This window comes from Carcharhinus amblyrhynchos, chromosome 26 (assembly GCF_965287045.1).
Source record: "Carcharhinus amblyrhynchos chromosome 26, sCarAmb.v2.hapA, whole genome shotgun sequence".
Taxonomy (NCBI): Eukaryota; Metazoa; Chordata; class Chondrichthyes; order Carcharhiniformes; family Carcharhinidae; genus Carcharhinus; species Carcharhinus amblyrhynchos.
The window spans coordinates 1,522,018-1,541,956 of record NC_137349.1 but is presented as its reverse complement, the minus strand read 5'-3'; the positions used below and the strand labels follow the sequence as shown (position 1 = coordinate 1,541,956).

The 19,939-nt window shown below is 44.4% G+C and overlaps 1 protein-coding gene across 2 annotated transcripts in view; it reads right to left on the bottom strand.

The window, feature by feature from the left end:
- The window catches only part of LOC145358501 (mesoderm induction early response protein 2-like), a 70,756-nt gene that overhangs the window by 30,327 nt on the left and 20,490 nt on the right, over positions 1 to 19,939 (bottom strand). For both annotated transcript variants that reach the window (XM_080212616.1, XM_080212617.1), the window contains exons 4-6: positions 18,348 to 18,482; positions 10,869 to 10,992; positions 7,731 to 7,819 (exon numbers count right to left, since the gene is read on the bottom strand). In XM_080212616.1, the coding sequence (XP_080068742.1) occupies positions 7,731 to 7,819; positions 10,869 to 10,992; positions 18,348 to 18,482 (348 nt within the window). The remainder of the gene's footprint in view (positions 1 to 7,730; positions 7,820 to 10,868; positions 10,993 to 18,347; positions 18,483 to 19,939) is intronic.

Genomic DNA, 19,939 nt, shown 5'->3' with positions numbered 1-19,939 from the left:
TCTGGAGATCCAGGATAATGCTCTGGGGATCTGGGTTTGAATCCTACCATGGCAGATGATGGAATTAAAAAAAAATCTCAATAACATATATCTAGAATTAAGTCTAACGATAACATGAAACCATATGAATTGTCATACAAACTCCTCTGGTTCACTAATGTCCTTTAAGGAAGGAAACCTGTCACCCTTACCTGGTCTGGCCTAAATGTGACTCTAGACTCACAGCAATGTGGTTGAGTCTTTAAATGCCCTCTGAAATGGCCTAGCAAACCACTCAGTTGAATTCAACTACTACAAATGGAACAAAACCGAATGGACCACCTGGTGTCGATCCAGACACTGGAAATGAGAACAGCAGAACCCTGCAAAGTCCTCCTTATTAACATCTGGGGGCTTGTGCCAAAATTGGGACAGCTATCTCACAGAACAGTCAAGCAACAATACGGCGTAGGCATACTTGCAGAATCATATCTTGCAGATAATGTCCCAGACACCCCCAATCGCCATTCCTGGGTATGTCCTGTTTCACGGGCAGGGCAGATCCAGCAGAAGTGATATACAGGGAGGGAGTTGTCCTGCAATCCTCAAATACGACTCTAAACTCCATGAATTCTCATAGTGTTACATCAAACATGGGCAAGGAAACCTCCTACTGATTACCATGTACCGTTCCCCCCTCAGCTGATGAAGCTATACTCCCCTATGTTGAACTCCGCTTGGAAGAAACACTGAGAGTAGCAAGGTGCAGAATGTACGCTGGATGGGGGAACTTCTGGGTCCATCACCAAGAATGTTGGTAATACCACCACAGACTGAGCGGCCAGAGTCCTAAAGGACGTAGTTGCTGGTTTGGAGTGTGGCAACTGATGAAGGAACCACTTGATAGTATCGGTAGGGGTAACCATTACAGTTCTTATGGAGATGAAGTCCCATCTTCACATTGAGGATGCCCTCCATCATGTTGTGTGGCAGCACCATCGTGATAAATGAGTAGATTTTGAACAGATTTATCAGCTCAAAATTGAGCATCCATGAAGTGCTGTAGCAGCAGAACTGTATCATAATCTGTAACCTCATGGCCCAGCAAATCCCACACTCTACCATTACCACCAAGCCAGGAGATCAACCCTGGTTCAATGAAGATGCAGGATGGCCTGCAGGGTATATCTAATAATGAGTTGTCACCTCGTGAAGCTACAAAATAGGACTACTTGTGTACCAAACAACATAAGTATCAAGTAACAGATAGAACCAAGCGATCCCACAATCAACGGATCAGATCTAAGCTTTGTCGCCCTGCCCCAAGCAGCTGTGAATGGTGGTGGACAACGAACAACTTACTGGAGGAGGAAGCCCCACAAATATCGCATCCTGAATGATGGAGGAGCTCAACACATCAGTGCAAAAGATAAGGCTGAAGCATTTGCAATAATCTTCAGCCAGAAGTGCCAAGTGAATGATCCAACTTAATCTCCTCCAGAGGTCCCCAACATCACAGATGGCAATCTTCAGCCAATTTGATTCATTCCACACAATATCAAGAAATGGCTGAAGGCACTGGATATTACAAAGGCTATGGACCTGACAACATTCCAGTAATGGTGAAGACCTGTGCTCCAGAAATTACCATGCCCCATCCAAACTGTTCCAGTACCGTTACAACATGGATATCTACCTGGCAATGTGGAATACTGCCCACACGTCCTGTACACATAAGAACATAAGAAATAGGAGCAGGAGTAGGCCATCTAGCCCTTCGAGCCTGCCCCGCCATTCAATAAGATCATGGCTGATCTGTCGTGGCTCAGTTCCACATTCCCGCCCTCTCCCCATAACCCTTAATCCCCTCTCTTATCAAAAACCCACGAACCTGTGTCTTAAAAATATTTAGCGAGGTAGCCTTCACCACTTCAACGGGCAGAGAATTTCAGAGATTCACCACCCTTTGAGTGAAGAAGTTCTTCCTCAACTCTGTTCTAAACCGCCCCCCCCTTTATCTTGAGGCTGTGCCCCCTAGTCCTACTATCCTTTCTGAGCAGGAAGAGTCTCTCCAACTCTATCCTATCCATTCCATTCATCATCTTATACGTCTCAATGAGATCTCCCCTCATTCTTCTAAACTCTAACGAGTACAAGCCTAGTTTATTCAGCCTCTCCTCATAGTTCAACCCCCTCAACTCCGGCATCAGCCTAGTAAACCTCCTCTGCACTCCCTCCAAGGCCAAAATATCCTTGCGTAAGTACGGCGCCCAAAACTGCACACAGTACTTCAGCTGTGGCCTCACCAATGCCCTATACAGCCGCAGCAAGACCTCCCTACTTTTATATTCAATCTCCCTCGCTACGAAGGCCAGCATCCCATTCGCCTTCCTGACCACCTGCTGCAGCTGCAAGCTGGGTTTTTGCGACTCATGCACAAGGACCCCGAGGTCCCTCTGCACCATCGCCTGCTGCAGTTTTTCGCCACGTAAGTAATAGTCCTTCCTACCATTATTCCTACCAAAGTGGACAACCTCACATTTGCCAACATTAAATTCCATTTGCCAGTTCCTGGCCCATTCGCCCAGCCTATCTAGATCCTTCTGTAGACTCTCCACACCCTCCGCACAATTTGCCGTTCCACCAATCTTGGTGTCATCAGCAAATTTCGACATCCTACACTCGGTTCCCTCCTCCAGATCATCTATATAAATGGTAAATAGCTGAGGCCCCAGCACCGACCCCTGGGGCACTCCACTAGTCACCATCCGCCAATCCGAATAGCACCCATTGACCCCCATTCTCTGCCTCCTATTTGACAACCAATCCTCTATCCACGCTAACACCCTACCCCCAACTCCATGTCCCCTGACCTTCTGCAATAACCTCTTATGAGGTACCTTGTCAAACGCCTTCTGAAAATCCAGAAAGACCACATCCACCAGCTCTCCTCTATCCACTGCCCCTCCTCTATCCACCGCCCTAGACACATCCTCATAGAACTCCAGTAAATTTGTCAGACACAACTTCCCTTTAACGAAACCATGCTGCGTTTGCTCTATCAAGCAATTCCTCTGAAACAGGACAAATCCAATCTGGCGAATTACTGGCCCATCAGTCTACTCTCGATCATCAGTAAAGGGGGGGAAGGGGTAATCAACAGAGCTATCAGGCAGCACTTACTCATAGAATCCCTACAGTGCAGAAACAGGCCATTCAGCCCAGCGAGTCTGCATTGAGTCTCTTGTACTCATTAGAGTTTAGAAGAATGAGGGGAGATCTCATTGAGACGTATAAGATGATGAATGGGATGGATAGGATAGAGGTGGAGAGACTCTTCCCGCTCAGAAAGGACAGTAGGACTAGGGGACACAGCCTCAAGATAAAGGGGGGGCGGTTTAGAACGGAGTTGAGGAGGAACTTCTTCACTCAAAGGGTGGTGAATCTCTGGAATTCTCCGCCCGTTGAAGTGGTGGAGGCTACCTCGCTAAATATTTTTAAGATGAGGGTTGATGGGTTTTTGATAAGAGAGGGGATTAAGGGTTATGGGGAGAGGGCGGGAATGTGGAACTGAGCCACGACAGATCAGCCATGATCTTATTGAATGGTGGGGCAGGCTCGAAGGGCCAGATGGCCTACTCCTGCTCCTATTTCTTATGTTCTTATGAAAGAGCACCCCACCCATGCCCTCCTCCCATCTTATCCCCATAACCTCTTGCATTTACCATGGGTAATCCGCCTAACCACACAGCTTTTGGACGTGAAGAGACAAATCAGCATGGCCAATCCACCTAGCCTGCACATCTTTGGACTGTGGGAGGAAGGCGGAGCACTCGGAGGAAGCCCGCACAGATATCGAGAGCACGTGTTAACGCCACTTAGTCACCCAAGGCTGGAATTAAACCTGGGTCCTGGGCGCTGTGAGGCAGCAATGCAATAATCTGCTCACGGATGCCGAATTTGAATTCCGTTAGGGTCACTCAGCTCCTGACCTCAGTACAGATTTAGTTCAAACACTGACAAAAGAGCTGAATGCCAGAAGTGAGATGAAAGTGACTGCCCTTGGTATCAAGGCAGCAGTTGACTGAGTATGACATCGAGCAACCCGAGCAAAACTGGAGTCAATGGGAATAAGGTGGGGAAAAAAATGTCTGCTGATTGGAGTCATATCTGGCACAAAGAACAGTTGTGGCGATGGTTATGGTGATCTCAGCTCCAGGACATAACTGCAGGAGGTCCTCAGGGTAGTGTCCTAGGCCCAACCATCTTCAGCTGCTTCATCAATAACCAATGACCGTCAGAAGCGGGGATGATCGCTGAAGATTGCACAGTGTTCATTATCATTCGCGATTCCTCAGATACTGCAGTAGTCCATGTCTAAATGCAGCAAGGCCTGGATAATGTCCAGGTTTGGACTGACAAGTGACAAGTAACATTCATGCCACACATATGCCAGACAATGACTATCTCCAACAAGAGAGGATCCAACCATTGCCTTTTAACATCCAATAAGCATTACCATTGCTGAATACCCCATTACTCACATCCACGGGATTACCATTGACCAGAAACTGAACTGGACTAACCACATAAATACTGTGGCTACCAGAAAAGGTCAAAGGCTAGGAATCCTGAAGCAAGTAACCGATCTCCTGTTTCCCCAAAGCCTGCCCAGCATCTACAAGGCATTTGTATAACGGTAATGGAGCACTCTCCACTTGCCTGTAAGAGTGCAGCTCCAACAACACTCAAGAAGCTTGACACCAGCCAGGACAAAGCAGTCCATTCGACTGCTACCCCTTCCACAAATATTCAATCCCTCCACCATCAATGAAGTGGCAGCCATGTGCACCATCTACAAGATGCACTGCAGGAACTCACTAAGATACTGCCTAAGAAACCTTCGAAACTCATGAGCGCTACCATCTAGAAGGGCAAGAGCAGCAAATACCTGGGAACACCACTGTCACTCACCACCCTGATGTGGAAATATATCACCATTCCTTCACTGTCGCTGGGTCAAAATCCTGGAACTCCCTTCCTAAAGACTCTGTGGGTGTACCTACATCTCAGGGGCTGCGGTGGTTCAAGAAGGCAGGTGACCACCATCTTCTCAAGGGCAATGAGGAAAGGGCAATAAATGCTGGTTTAGTCAGCATCGCTCACATCCCATAAAATGAAACTTTTAAAAAATTTCCCAAGGTTACAATTTGTATGCTGTATGTATAAGTTGAGATCACTCAAACCCACCCTACTGGGGAAACCACATCTTCTATATCGTTGTACTGTTTTTACAGAAAAATGTTCTGTTGCATTCATAAGCATGTGTCATTATTTTAAAGCCACTGATTGAAAGTTTTGTTACTTTCTTCCATCTATCACTGGCTGAAGAAAACACAGGTAAGTTTTGTTTACAGGTAGGTATTGTGACAGTCAGGTGTGCTTCACAGTCTCAGACTGCCAACAACCATGTTATTTTGCCACCTCGTTGCTCTGGCAAATTATCACTGACAAATATGTGTAAAAGCTTTGAGGAGAATTTGGCAACCGAGCACGTTTTTGCACTTTTGTGAAAAGTGTCAGAACAACTGAGGTAAGAGACAACCACTGCCACACTTAATGTCACCCTTAGTACAGCACATACGTAGAATTCAAAACAAAGAAATTTAAAACTCTTAAATATCCGAACAAACTTAAAAATAACACAATTTAAGGAACAAACCACAGTTTGTTCCAGCTACTTACATATACATAAAATATAAGCTACTCCAATGACCCTGACCTCCAGATAATAAATAAACAACAATTAATCCTAATGGGCTCATACTTTAAAAATGCCATCAGCCAAAATAAATTGTGTACCATGATATATTTTATAAACACTCTAGACATTACATCAGTACATCATTTCAATAAGGTTGCTACTTTAATTTCTGACTGCCGAAGAAATAAGAGCTTCTGCATTTACCAAGTTTCCTCCGGATGCTCCGGTTTCTTCCCAATCCAAATATGCACAAGGTGGATTGGCCATGGTAAGTAGCCCCTTCATGTGTTTGTTAGGGGGTTAGCGAGGTAAATGTGTGGGGTTAAGGGCATAGGTGGGGGGGGGGGGGGGGGGTGTGTGTGTGTGTGTGTGTGTGTGTGTGTGTGCGCGCGCGCGTGCGTGTGGGGACCGGGTGAGATGCTCTGGCAAGAGTCGGTGCAGACTTGATGGGTCAAATGGCCTCCTTCTGCACTGTAGGGATCCTATGATGTTCTATTTGAACAAATCTCACTTGAAAAAGTTAATTATATTAGGGTGGTACAGTGGTAAGCACTGCCACCTCATAGCGCCAGAGACCCAGGTTCAATTCTTGCCTTGGGGTAACAGTCTGTATGGAGTTTGTCCATTCTCCCCATGTCTGCATGGGTTTCCTCCCGGTGCTCCGGTTTCCCCCCTACAGTTCAAAAGATGTCTAGATTAGGTGGACAGCCATGCTAAATTGTCCCTTAGTGTCAGGGGAACCAGGAGGGTAAATACATGGGGTTATGAGGATAAGGCCTGGCGGGGTTGTTGTCAGTGCAGTCCTGATGGGCCAAATGGCCTCTTTCTGCACTATAGGGATTCTATGATATATATAGAAAGTTATTATTGCCAATTGGCATTATTTCAATAACTGGCTACATTTTACAACAGATGTGCTGTTTCATTGGCTATCTGTCCACATAAGGATATGTTAGGACAGGTTAGAGCTTGACTAAAAGAGGGAAGTTTTTAAGAAGCATTTCAAAGGGAGGAGAGAAAGGTAGAGGGCCTTGCATGAAGGAAATCCAGAGCTTAGTGCCTAAGCAGGACAGCCACCAATGATGGAGCAAAAAAATACAGGGAGGGGAGGGGGTGAATGTGCAAGTCAGGATTGGAGGAGTGCAAAGCCCTCAGTGAATTGTGCAGTTGAAGGATGTTAGAAAGATAGAGAAGGGTGAGACTATGGAATTATTTGAAAACAGGGATGAGATTACTTTTAAGAAAGAGATGTTGCTTAACTGGGACCCAACAAAAAAATGGCTTATTTGCTACATGGGAGCTTCCCTTCCCACAGATTAAACAGGAAATTGGATAGACTGTCTAGATTCCAAAACACCTCATTGTCACTTTCACACCCCCTCAAGTAGCCTTGTTGACTCTGCCTGGGGTATATTTCAGCAGTCAAAGGGCACCCTCCCATATCTCACGTAAAAATTTTTCATGTGAGCCTCAACAGTTAGTTTTGACAGGTTGTCCGATCATGGGAGAAGGACTCACCACAGCCCACGCCAATTTTTCTTATACTCTTTTTAGCTGGAATCAGTTGACAGCATTCAAGAAGAAGGAAGGAAGTTGGCTGATTTTCCCCTACTCAGGTCGGAGGTACTTAGGCAATTGTGGTATCCCAGTGCTAGGAATTAAACCAGAATTTCCAGTTTGTGCAACTCAGCTACACTCTGCCTTAATGCGATAACTGGAACTTGCCAGTGTCGTCAAGAGACGCAGAAGTGGAAAGGAGAAAAGGCAGAAGATGAAATAATAAAGCAAAAAAATGCTGAAGTGGAATGAATGTGGCCGGAAGTAGGTTTTTTTAACAAAAAAGCATAATTCAATACTCAAAGTTACACTGTGACAGCTATCCTCCACTGATGTTAACAGATAATGTTACAATACAGTATCTGTATATGTTTTAGATACTGATGAAAAAAGTGAAATATAAATTATGCCTTGCCTAAAAGGCACTAACCTTTTTACAGTCATTAGACAAAATAGAATCATCTTCTTCAGAATCCTCATCCGATAATGACAGTTCCTTATCATCCTCAATAGAATTAGCTGGAAACAAAATAAAGCTGATAATTTATAGATGAACTAAACATTTGATTATAATTATTAGAGGCAATAATTATAAATTTTTATTGCAAGCAGCTTGAGCAATTCTCTAGCAAACTCATTTCAGGAAACAAGCAACGTTGTCTGAAAAGAATTGCTTTGATCCTGAGAATGGGCATGCATTTGCTTAAAGAACACAAACAGCATTTTAGAGTGTTACAGTTAAAGCAGCATGTACAATTCATCTATGCACAAATTGAACTGACCATGTCATTTCCTTCTACTCACACAAAAACAAACACTTCAATGAAAACTACGAGCTCAAATTTAAAATGTGCTGCACACCCACTTTGGATGTATGGCCTTGATACTCATTCATACACTGCATGCATGTCTACTTTAACCTTTTTAACAGGGTACACCGTGTGCCAAAAATCAAGTACCATTGGGTGTTTGGGATGAAAAGCTGGTGTGAATTTTGTGTGCAAGTCAACCTTCTCAACCACAAGAGCTGCTTGGAATTTCAAGGAGCTGCCCTAATTTGTGATGCTTCAAATAAATTCATGGCAGAAATCAGCATTTTGACCAAAGAGAACGACTGCGAAGAATTCCTCTGAATGGTGCAGATTGTCATGTAAATATACACGAGGTAACATTTACCCATGTTGTGAGGCAGGCTTTTTCACCAAGATGGTATTACGACAGTAACACATGTGGGTAATCAGTGACCTCTACTGGGCAACATTGTTTTCAATACAACTACCATGGCTTTTTGTTTCCACTGCAGTATCACTCATTCACTCTATTTGAAATTTCCATCCTTTGGGACACTTGCTATCAGTAATGGGATTCTTTCATGGGCTGAAGCATCTTTCTAGACCACTAGCTGGAATTCCAACAATATGATGTACTGGGGTATAAAAATTCAATAATGAATAAAGTTTCATTTCCACATCCAGGCACATTCTTACCATGGAATTAGGCCAGAAACAGGAGGGGAAAATAATGTATTAAGAATCTTAAGATAGTAAACTCTCCACATAAGATAACTCAAAGAGATAGGGTCTCAGGGTTATTCAAATTAAGTTTGAAGGGAAACTCACAGAACAAATCTGGTTTACACCAGAGAAAAAAAGACAGTACAGACGTCAAGTAACCTACTCACACAAACTGCTGAAGAAAGTAATAAAAATGAGGAATATAGTCAGATAGACTTGAACCGTCTATAAAAAACGAGGGCTTATTGGTCACATTAGTTCATTCCTATTTCTAAAATGATGAGTGCATTTGGGAACCTATGCCCTACAGGGTCACAATATGTTCTGAAGATTTCCTTCTTCTCACCCCAGTCACCACGTTTTCCCCACCAACTTTTCACTACATTGTCTGCTTCTTACAAAAACCCTTCATCACAGGATCAATCAAACATACAATGTTGTCCTGTTTCCTTCATGCATCTGCTGCAAACTTCATTGATCTTGTCAAATCCCTCTTTTGATTTTCATCTTTAGCCCTAAGTCTTTAATGGCCATGTCGGGACCACAGGTCAATTACATCTGTCAAACTGGATGGACATTAAACAAGTTAATTCATTTAAATCTGTAATATGTCATAAATGGAAAGGAGTGGTTATAAAAATTGGACATGGTATTATTAAAAGCACATCTGGAATACACTGATCAGGTTTGTTCGCTTACTTCAGGGCAGACATTGAGCTAATCTGATGGCACTCAGCATGGGCAACAATACCAAAAATTAAGAGACTGAGTTATGTCGTTGTCAACTGTGACTTTTCTTCGTCCAGAATGAAATTGAAAAAAAAAATTAGATTTAAAAAGTTAAAAATTGACCCATTTGTCTGCATTCTGCAGAACTGTACTAAGCTGCGTAAATTCAAGCTAAATTTTCTTTGAAAAAGGGATAATGTACATCTGAAAATAACCATCAGCATAGGCTGTTGAAAGGAAAATTTTAAATGAGATTTCACTCTAGAAATCTGTAAAGGATTCACGATTATTAAAATGATAGGAATATTTTATAAGGTAGAAAATTAAAAATCGGAATGAGCAGGAGTCACAGAGGACTACAGCATGGAAACAGGCCCTTCAGCCCAACTTGTCCATGCCGCCCCTTTTTCTTAACCCCCAAGTTAGTCCTAATTGCCTGCATTTGGCCCAAATCCGAGTATACCCATCTTACCCATGTAACTGTTTAAATGCTTTTTAAAAGATAAAATTGTGCCCGTCTCTATTACTACCTCTGGAAGCTCTTTCCAGACACACACCACCTTCTGAAATAAGTGTCCCTCTGGACCCTTTCGTATCTTTCCCCTCTCACCTTAAACCTATCCCCTCTAATTTTAGGCTCCCCTACCTTCGGGAAAAGATATTGATGAGATGATCTATGCCCCTCATTATTTTGTAGACCTCTATAAGATTACCCCTAAGCCTCCTACGCTCCAAGGGAAAAACGTACTAGTCTATCCAGCCTCTCTTTATAACTTAAACCATCAAGTCCCGGTAGCATCCTGATAAATCTTTTCTGCACTCTTTCTAGTTTAATAATATCCTTTCTATAGTATTAAAATAGGATGAGATGAAAAATTGGTCAACTCTATCCGAGATATGTCATCCATATGGTTTTTGATCAATGGTCATACGAGGAATATAAACAATCAGGATGAATAATGCAGATTGTAAGATTTTCCCTAACTGTACTGTGATATCATGTTGCCTTTCTCCATCATGGTCTGCAAATTGCTAGGCAAAATTTAATTCATTCCTTCTCGAAAGGAAGATAATGGAAATGTTACGATTAAGACAACATAACGTTCAAAGGTAGCTTTAAGACTGGCACAAGGGGCACTTTAAAACAAAGTGATTTAGAATGGACTATCAGGCAGAGGGGTAGAAGCAAAAACTGTGGAATAATTTAAAAAACAACAGACAGAGCAAGAGGAGTGGAGTGTTGTTCTGGGTGGGTAAATTAAAACAGGTTAAATACCCTTATCCAAATATAAGAACCTTGTAAACCATCACCTTATTGAACTTACATCTTAGAGGATGGGGGAATAGATCAGATGCCTCATGGGAAGTGACTGACGGAGTCAAATCATCTGCTGAAGACTGGGTTTCTTCTTCCTCTTCTCCAGAAAGAAGATCTTTAGCAATTTGTTCCTGTCAATAAAGGGCAGGGATTTATCATTTGTGGTAACTTAATTATTCCTATTTCAGCAGTTTTGCAGGAAGACCTGGACAACATTCAAGATTTGGGCTGACAGAACATAGAACATTACAGCGCACTACAGGCCCTTCGACCCTCGATGTTGCACCGACCTGTGAAACCAATCTTAAGCCCATCTAACCTATACTATTCCAATATTATCCATATGTTTGTCCAATGACTATTTAAGTGCCCTTAATGTTGGCGGATCTACTACTGTTGCAGGCAGGGCATTTCACGCCCTTAGTACTTTCTGAGTAAAGAACCCACCTCTGATATCTGTCCTATATCTATCACCCCTCAATTTAAAGCTATGCCTCCTCGTACTAGCCATCTCCATTCGAGAAAAAACTCTCACTGTCCACCCCATCTAATATGCCTCTATTAAGTCACCTCTTAACCTTCTTCTCTCTAACGATAACAGCCTCAAGTCGCTCAGCCTTTCCTCGTAAGACCTTCCCACCATACCAGGCAACATCCTGGTAAATCTCTGCACCCTTTCCAATGCTTCCACATCCTTCCTATAATGCGGTGACCAGAACTGTGCGCAATACTCCAACTGCGGCCACATCAGAGTTTTGTACAGCTGCAACATGACCTCATGGCTCCTAAACTCAATTCCTCTACCAATAAAAGCTAACATGCCTTCTTAACAACACTATCAAACTGGGTGCCAACTTTCAGGGATCTATGTACATGGACACCGAGATCCCTCTGCTCAACTACACTGCCAAGTAACATACCATTAGTTCAGTACTCTGTAGTTGTGTTACTCCTTCCAAAGTTAATCACTTCACACTTTTCCGCATTAAACTCCATTTGCCACCTCTCAGCCCAGCTCTGCAGCTTATCTATGTCCCTCTGTAACCTACAACATCCTTCCGCACTGTCCACAACTCCACCGACTTTAGTATCATCTGCAAATATACTAACCCATCCTTCTACAGCCTCAACTAGGTCATTTATAAAAATGACAAACAGCAGTGACCCCAAAATAGATCCTTGCAGTACACCACTAGTAAATGAACTCCAGGTAAACATTTGCCATCAACCATCACCCTCTATCTTCTTGCAGCTAGCCAATTTCCGATCCAAACCGCTAAATCACCCTCAATCCCATGCCTCTGTATCTTCTGCAATAGCTTATCGGGGAAACATTATCAAACGCTTTAATGAAATCCACATATACCACATCAACTGCTTTACCCTCATCCACCTCTTTGGTCACCTTCCCAAAGAACTCAATAAAGGTTTGTGAGGCACGACCTACCTTTCACAAAACCGTGCTGACTATCCCTAATCAAATTATTCCTTTCTAGATTATTATAAATCCTACCTCTTATAATCCTTTCCAAAACTTTGCCCACAACAGAAGTAAGGCTCACTGGTCTATAATTCCCACGACGGTCTCTACTCCCCTTCTTGAACAAGGGGACAACATTTGCTATCCTCCAGTCTTCTGGCACTATTCCTGTAGACAATGACGACCTAAACATCAAAGCCAAAGGCTCGGCAATCTCCTCCCTAGCCACCCAAAGAATCCTAGGATAAATCCCATCCGGCCCAGGGGACTTATCTAATTTTATACTTTCCAGAATTGCTAACACCTCCTCCTTATGAACCTCAATCTTGTCTATCCTTACAGCCTGTATGTCAGTATTCTCCACGACAACACTGTCTTCTACCTGTGTGAATACTGATGAAAAATATTCATTACGAGCCTCTCCAATCTTTTCGGACTCCACACACAACTTCCCACGACTGTCCTTGACTGGCCCCGATCTTACTCTAATCATTCTTTTATTCCTGATATACCTATAGAAAGCTTTAGGATTTTCATTGATCCTACCTGCCAAAGACTTCTCTTGTCCCCTCTTGGCTCTTCTTAGCTCTCTCTTTAGGTCCTTTTTGGCTAACTTGTAACTCTCAAGCACCCTAACTGAGCCTTCACGTCTCATTTTGACATAAGTCTCCTTCTTCCTCTTCACAAGTTATTCACCTTCTTTAGTAAACCACGGTTCCCTCACTCGACCACTTCCTCCCTGCCTGACAGGTACATACTTATCAAGGACACGCAGTAGCTGTTCCTTGAACAAGCTCCACATTTCAATTGTGCCCATCCCCTGCAGTTTCCTTCCACATCCTATGCACCCTAAATCTCACCTAATCGCATCATAATTTCCTTTCCCCCAGCTATAACTCTTGCCCTGTGGTATATACCTATCCCTTTCCATCGTTAATGTAAACGTAACCGAATTGTGGTCATTATCACCAAAGTGCTCACCAACCTCCAAATCTAACACCTGGCCTGGTTCATTACCCAGTACCAAATCCAATGTAGCCTCGCCTCTTGTTGGCCTATCTACATATTGTGTCAGGAAACCCTCCTGCACACATTGGTCAAAAACTACCCATCTAAAGTACTCATGGTTTTGTCAAGGGCAAATCGTGCCTTACGAGCCTAGTTGAGTTCTTTGAGAATGTGACTTAGCACATTGACAAAGGAAGAGCGGTAGACGTGGTTTACATGGACTTCAGCAAGGCATTTGTTAAGGTCCCCCATGCAGGACTTCTTGAGAAGGTGAGAGGGCATGGGATCCAGGGGGCTTTGGCCTTGTGGATCCAGAACTGGCTTGCTTGCAGAAGGCAGAGAGTGGTTGTGGATGGGTCTTTTTCTGCATGGAGGTTGGTCACCAGTGGAGTGCCCCAGAGATCTGTTCTAGGATCCTTCCTGTTTGTCATTTTCATAAATGACCTGGATGAGGAAGTGGAGGGATGGGTTAGTAAGTTCGCAGACGATACGAAGGTTGGTGGTGTTCTGGATGGTCTGGAGAGATGTCAGAAGTTGCAGCGGGACATAGATAGGATGCAAGACTGGGCAGAGAAGCGGCAGACAGACTTCAATGTAGATAAATGTGTAGTGGGCCATTCTGGCAGGACCAATGGGATGAACATAAAAACATAAGAAATAGGAGCAGGAGTAGGCCATCCAGCCCCTCGAGCCTGCCCCGCCATTCAATAAGATCATGGCTGATCTGTCGTGGCTCAGTTCCACATTCCCGCCCTCTCCCCATAACCCATAATCCCCATGCCTATCAAAAACCCATCAACCCGTGTCTTAAAAATATTGAGCGAGGCAGCCTCCACCACCTCAATGGGCAGAGAATTCCAGAGATTCACCACCCGTTGAGTAAAGACGTTCCTCCTCAACTCCATTCTAAACCGCCCCCCCCTTTATCTTGAGGCTGTGCCCTCTAGTCCTATTGTCCTTTCTGAGCGGGAAGAGCCTCTCCATCTCTATCCTATCCATCCCATTCAACATCTTGTACGTCTCAATGAGATCTCCCCTCATTCTTCTAAACTCTAACGAGTACAAGCCTAGTTTATTCAGCCTCTCCTCATAGTTCAACCCCCTCAACTCTGGCATCAGCCTAGTAAACCTCCTCTGCACTCCCTCCAAGGCCAAAATATCCTTGCGTAAGTGCAGCGACCAAAACTGCACACAGTACTCCAGCTGCGGCCTCACCAGTGCCCTATACAGCTGCAGCAAGACCTCCCTACTTTTACATTCAATCCCCCTCGCAATGAAGGCCAGCATCCCATTCGCCTTCCTGACCACCTGCTGCACCTGCAAGCTGGGTTTTTGCGACTGATGCACAAGGACCCCGAGGTCCATCTGCACCGTCGCCTGCTGCAGTTTTTCGCCACGCAAGTAATAGTCCTTCCTACCATTATTCCTACCAAAGTGGACAACCTCACATTTGCCAACATTAAATTCCATTTGCCAGTTCCTGGCCCATTCGCCCAGCCTATCTAGATCCTTCTGCAGACCCTCCACACCCTCTGCACAATTTGCCGTTCCACCAATCTTGGTGTCATCAGCAAATTTCGACACCATACACTCGGTTCCCTCCTCCAGATCATCTATATAAATGGTGAATAGCTGAGGCCCCTGGGGCACTCCACTAGTCACCAACCGCCAATCCGAATAGCACCCATTGACCCCCACTCTCTGCCTCCTATTTGACAGCCAATCCTCTATCCACGCTAACACCCTACCCCCAACTCCATGCCCCCTGACCTTCTGTAATAACCTCTTGTGAGGCACCTTGTCAAACGCCTTCTGAGAATCAAGAAACACCACATCCACCAGCTCTCCTCTATCCACCGCCCTAGACACATCCTCATAGAACTCCAATAAATTTGTCAGACACGACTTCCCCTTAACGAAACCGTGCTGCGTCTGCTCTACCAAACAATTCTCCTCAAGATGCCTCACTATTTTCTCCTTGATCACGGATTCTAACATTTTTCCTACAACAGACGTTAAACTAACCAGCCTATAATTCCCCGCCTTTTGCCTGCCACCCTTCTTAAACAACGGCATAACATTAGCCGTTTTCCAATCTTCCGGCACTTCCCCGGAATCCAGCGACGTTTGGAAAATAATCACCAAGGCATCCACTATCACCTCCGCCATCTCCTTCAGAATCCTTGGATGCATTCCATCCGGTCCTGGGGACTTGTCCACAATCAGTCCCTCCAGTCTGTCGAGCACCGCCTCTCTAGTAACAATAATGTCATTCAGGCCCTCCACTCCTACCATCTTTCCATCGCTAACACCCGGCAAATTATTCACGTCCTCCTCTGTGAAGACCAAAACAAAGAAGTTATTCAGGGCCTCAGCCATTTCCCCATCCCCTACCACCAAGTCCCCCCTCTCATCCTCTAAGGGTCCAACGTTCACCCTGGCCAGGGTATGTATTTATGTATTTATAAAAACTCTTGCTATCCTTTTTTATATTAAGCGCTAGCCCAGCTTCATAGTTTATCCTACCCTTCTTTATCAACTTCTTTGTCATTCTTTGTTGACATTTAAACCTCTCCCAATCCTCTTCTAACCCACTACTCTTAGCTACTCTAAATGCATCTGCTTTTAATTTAACACTTTCCTTCACCTCCTTCGTTATCCACGGCTGATTATCTCTCCTCCCACGATCCTTTTTAACCATCAGAATAAATTTCTGCTGAGCACCAAGAAAGATCTTCTTAAAGATCCTCCACTGTTCCTCAGCAGACCTACCTTCCAACGCACTCCCCCAATCAACATTCGCCAATTCCTCTCTCATCCTACCGTACTCCCCTCTGTTCAAACAAAGGACACATGTCCGGGAACCCACTTTCTCCTCCTCCATCTGCATCAGAAACTCCACCATACGATGATCACTCTTCCCAAGAGGATCCTTCACCACAAGGTCCCTAATTCTACCCGCCTCATTACATAACACCAGATCCAAGATAGCTCGCTCCCTTGTCGGCTCCAACACACATTGTTCGAGGAAACTATCCCGGCAGCATTCGAAGAACTCCTCCTCAAGCCCACCGCGTCCAACATGGGTCGACCAATCAATATGTAGATTGAAATCCCCCATAATTATCGCTGTCCCATTCCTGCACGCCGCATTTATTTGCGCGTTAACAGCCCGCCCCACCTCCAGATCATTATTTGGGGGCCTATAAACGACACCCACCAGCGTCTTCCTCCCTTTGCTGTTCCTAATCTCTACCCACAACGATTCCACGTTCTGCTCTTTGGTTCCTATATCATCCCTTACTACCACCCTGATGCTATCCTTAATCAGCAGAGCTATGCCCCCCCCTTTTTCCTCCTGCCTATCCTTCCTAAACACTTGATATCCCTGGACATTCAGCTCCCAGTCCCTGTCACCTTGCAGTCACGTCTCTGTAATGGCCACCAGATCATATCCATTTAGGAGTCTTAGCTGTGTTGAAGGGCAGAGGGATCTTGGGGTCCGGGACCATAGGACTCTTAAATCGGCCTCGCAGGTGGAGGATGTGGTCAAGAAGGCGTATGGTGTACTGGCCTTCAATAATCGAGGGACTGAGTTTAGGAGTCGGGAGGTAATGCTGCAACTTTATAAGACCCTTGTCAGACCCCACTTGGAGTACTGTGTGCAGTTCTGGTCGCCTCACTATAGGAAGGACATGGAAGCTATTGAAAGGGTGCTGAGGAGATTTACAAGGATGTTGCCTGGATTGGGAGGCATGCCTTATGAAGATAGGTTGAGGGAGCTGGGACTCTTCTCCCTGGAGAGACGAAGGTTGAGAGGCGACCTGATAGAGGTTTATAAGATGTTGAGAGGAATAGATAGGGTGGATTCTCAGAGGCTATTTCCCAGGGCTGAAATGGTCGCGACGAGAGGACACAGATTTAAGGTGCAGGGAAGCAAGTACAGAGGAGACGTTAGGGGTAAGTTTTTCACTCAGAGGGTGGTGAGTGAATGGAATCGGCTGCCGTAGGTGGTGGTGGTAGAGTCGAACTCACTGGGGTCTTTTCAAAGACTTCTGGATGAGTATATGGGATCTAATGGGATTGGGGGTTATAGATAGGTCTATGGCTTAGTAGGTATAGAAGTGATTGGCGCAACTAGTGGGCCGAAGGGCCTGTTTGTGCTGTAGTGTTCTATGTTCTATGTACTCGAACTATAGCTTTTCCAGTCAATATTTGTAAAGTTAAAATCACCCATAACAATTACCCTGTTACTTTTGCTGCTATCCAGAATCATCTTTACAATCCTTTCCTCCACATCTCTGGAACTTTTCGGAGGCCTATAGAAAACTCCCAACAGGGTGACCTCTCCTTTCCTTTTTCTAACCTCAGCCCATGCTACCTTAGTCAATGAGTCCTCATCAAACGTCCTTTCTGTCACTGTAATACTGTCCCTGACTAACAATGCCACATCTCCCTCTCTCTTACCACCTTTCCTGATCTTACTGAAACATCTAAACCCCGGAACCTGCAACAACCTTTCTTGTCCCTAATAGCTGGCAAGTAACATTTGCATCATATAAGTAGCTGGCAATAGCCATCTCCAACAAGAGAAAGTCTAACCAGCTTTAGTGAAATTCAATGGCATTAACATCATCGAATTCCCCACTAATTAAAACCCACTCCACATTAATCAGACATGAAATCTATTATCGATTACTTATGTTTAAGAGTTTTGATCATAACACATGAACTTAAAATGTGCCTATAACATAAAACCACTCTTCCTGATCAGTGAATCACATTTTCTTAGCAACCAATCCAAAACCTTCAGCATCCATTTTCTTCTTCACTTTGTATCAGATCTCCCATAAACTTTCACATTTTTCTTTGATCAATATGTGCCATGTCAAGGGAGATCCACTAGCTTACTATGAAGGTGTAAGTAAATGTTGTCCTCAATTGGCTGACAGCTTTAAAAACAATCAAAAGGATCTCAACATCTCCAGAAATGAGTACCTTATCCAGAGTCATATCCGGCAAGTTATCAGCAAGCTCACTGGGTGAGCTGCCCTCACTTTCATGCTCCGAGATTGGGTCGGATGCTTCATAACCATAAAGTGCTAGAAGTTCTTCGAAAGGCACATCACTTTCCTGTGTAAAGACGTTAAAAGAAGCATTCATGAATCACTGTAAAAGAACATGGCAGAACACGAATGAAGCTACAAAAGGCAAGGCTAGATGAAATCATATCGTTCGCCTTGATTGACAATTTTGTTATATAGGTGTAAGGGACCAGATCAGAAACTCCAAGGTATATTGTGAAGTTAGTGTAGACATCAACATTTTTATTTTTGGCATTCAGGTGAACATAATTTTTTTTATTCTAGGTATAATTAAATTGACCTACTAGAAGTTTTTATTAAAAACAAACTTTATTTAAGAACATATTTAGAATATAACCAAAAAAAAGCGCACCTTTTACCAACTAAATTACTTAAACATGACAAAACACAATTCGTAATGGATTGAGGGTTGGTTGTCTCGTGGATTGAGGACTGGTTGTCTAACAGGAAGCAGAGGGTTGGAATCAATGGGTGCTCTTCTGGTTGGCAGTTGGTGGCTAGTGGAGTGCCGCAGGAATCGGTGCTGGGGCCTCAACTGTTTACCATTTACATAGACGATCTGGAGGAGGGGGCTGAGTGTAGGGTAACAAAATTTGCTGATGACACGAAGATGAGTGGAAAAGCAAATTGCGTGGAAGGTACGGAAAGTCTGCAGAGAGATCTGGATAGGCTCAGTGAGTGGGCGAGGACCTGGCAGATGGAGTACAATGTTGGCAAATGTGAGGTTATCCACTTTGGTAGAAATAATAGTAGGAGGGATTATTATTTAAAGGGTGAAAAGCTGCAGCATGCTACGGTGCAGAGGTTCCTGGAGGTCCTTGTGCATGAGTCGCAAAAACCCAGTCTGCAGGTGATCAAGAAGGCGAATGGAATGTTGGCCTTTATAGCGAGGGGGATAGAATATAAAAGCAGGGAGGTCTTGCTGCAACTGTACAGGGCACTGGTGAGGCCGCAACTGGAGTACTGTGTGCAGTTTTGGTCCCCGCATTTGAGAAAGGATATATTGGCTTTGGAGGGAGTACAGAGAAGGTTCACCAGGCTGATACCGGAGATGAGGGACTTCAGCAAGGCGTTTGATAAGGTCCCCCATGCAAGACTTCTTGAGAAGGTGAGAGGGCATGGGATCCAAGGGGCTTTGGCCTTGTGGATCCAGAACTGGCTTGCCTGCAGAAGGCAGAGAGTGGTTGCGGATGGGTCTTTTTCTGAATGGAGGTCAGTCACCAGTGGAGTGCCCCAGGGATCTGTTCTAGGACCCTTGCTGTTTGTCATTTTCATAAATGACCTGGATGAGGAAGTGGAGGGATGGGTAAGTAAGTTCGCTGATGACACGAAGGTCGGTGGTGTTGTGGATGGTCTGGAAGGATGTCAAGAGTTGCAGCAGGACATAAATAGGATGCAGGACTGGGCGGAGAAGTGGCAGATGGACTTCAACGCGGATAAATGCGTAGTGGTCCATTTTGGCAGGACCAATGGGATGAACGAGTA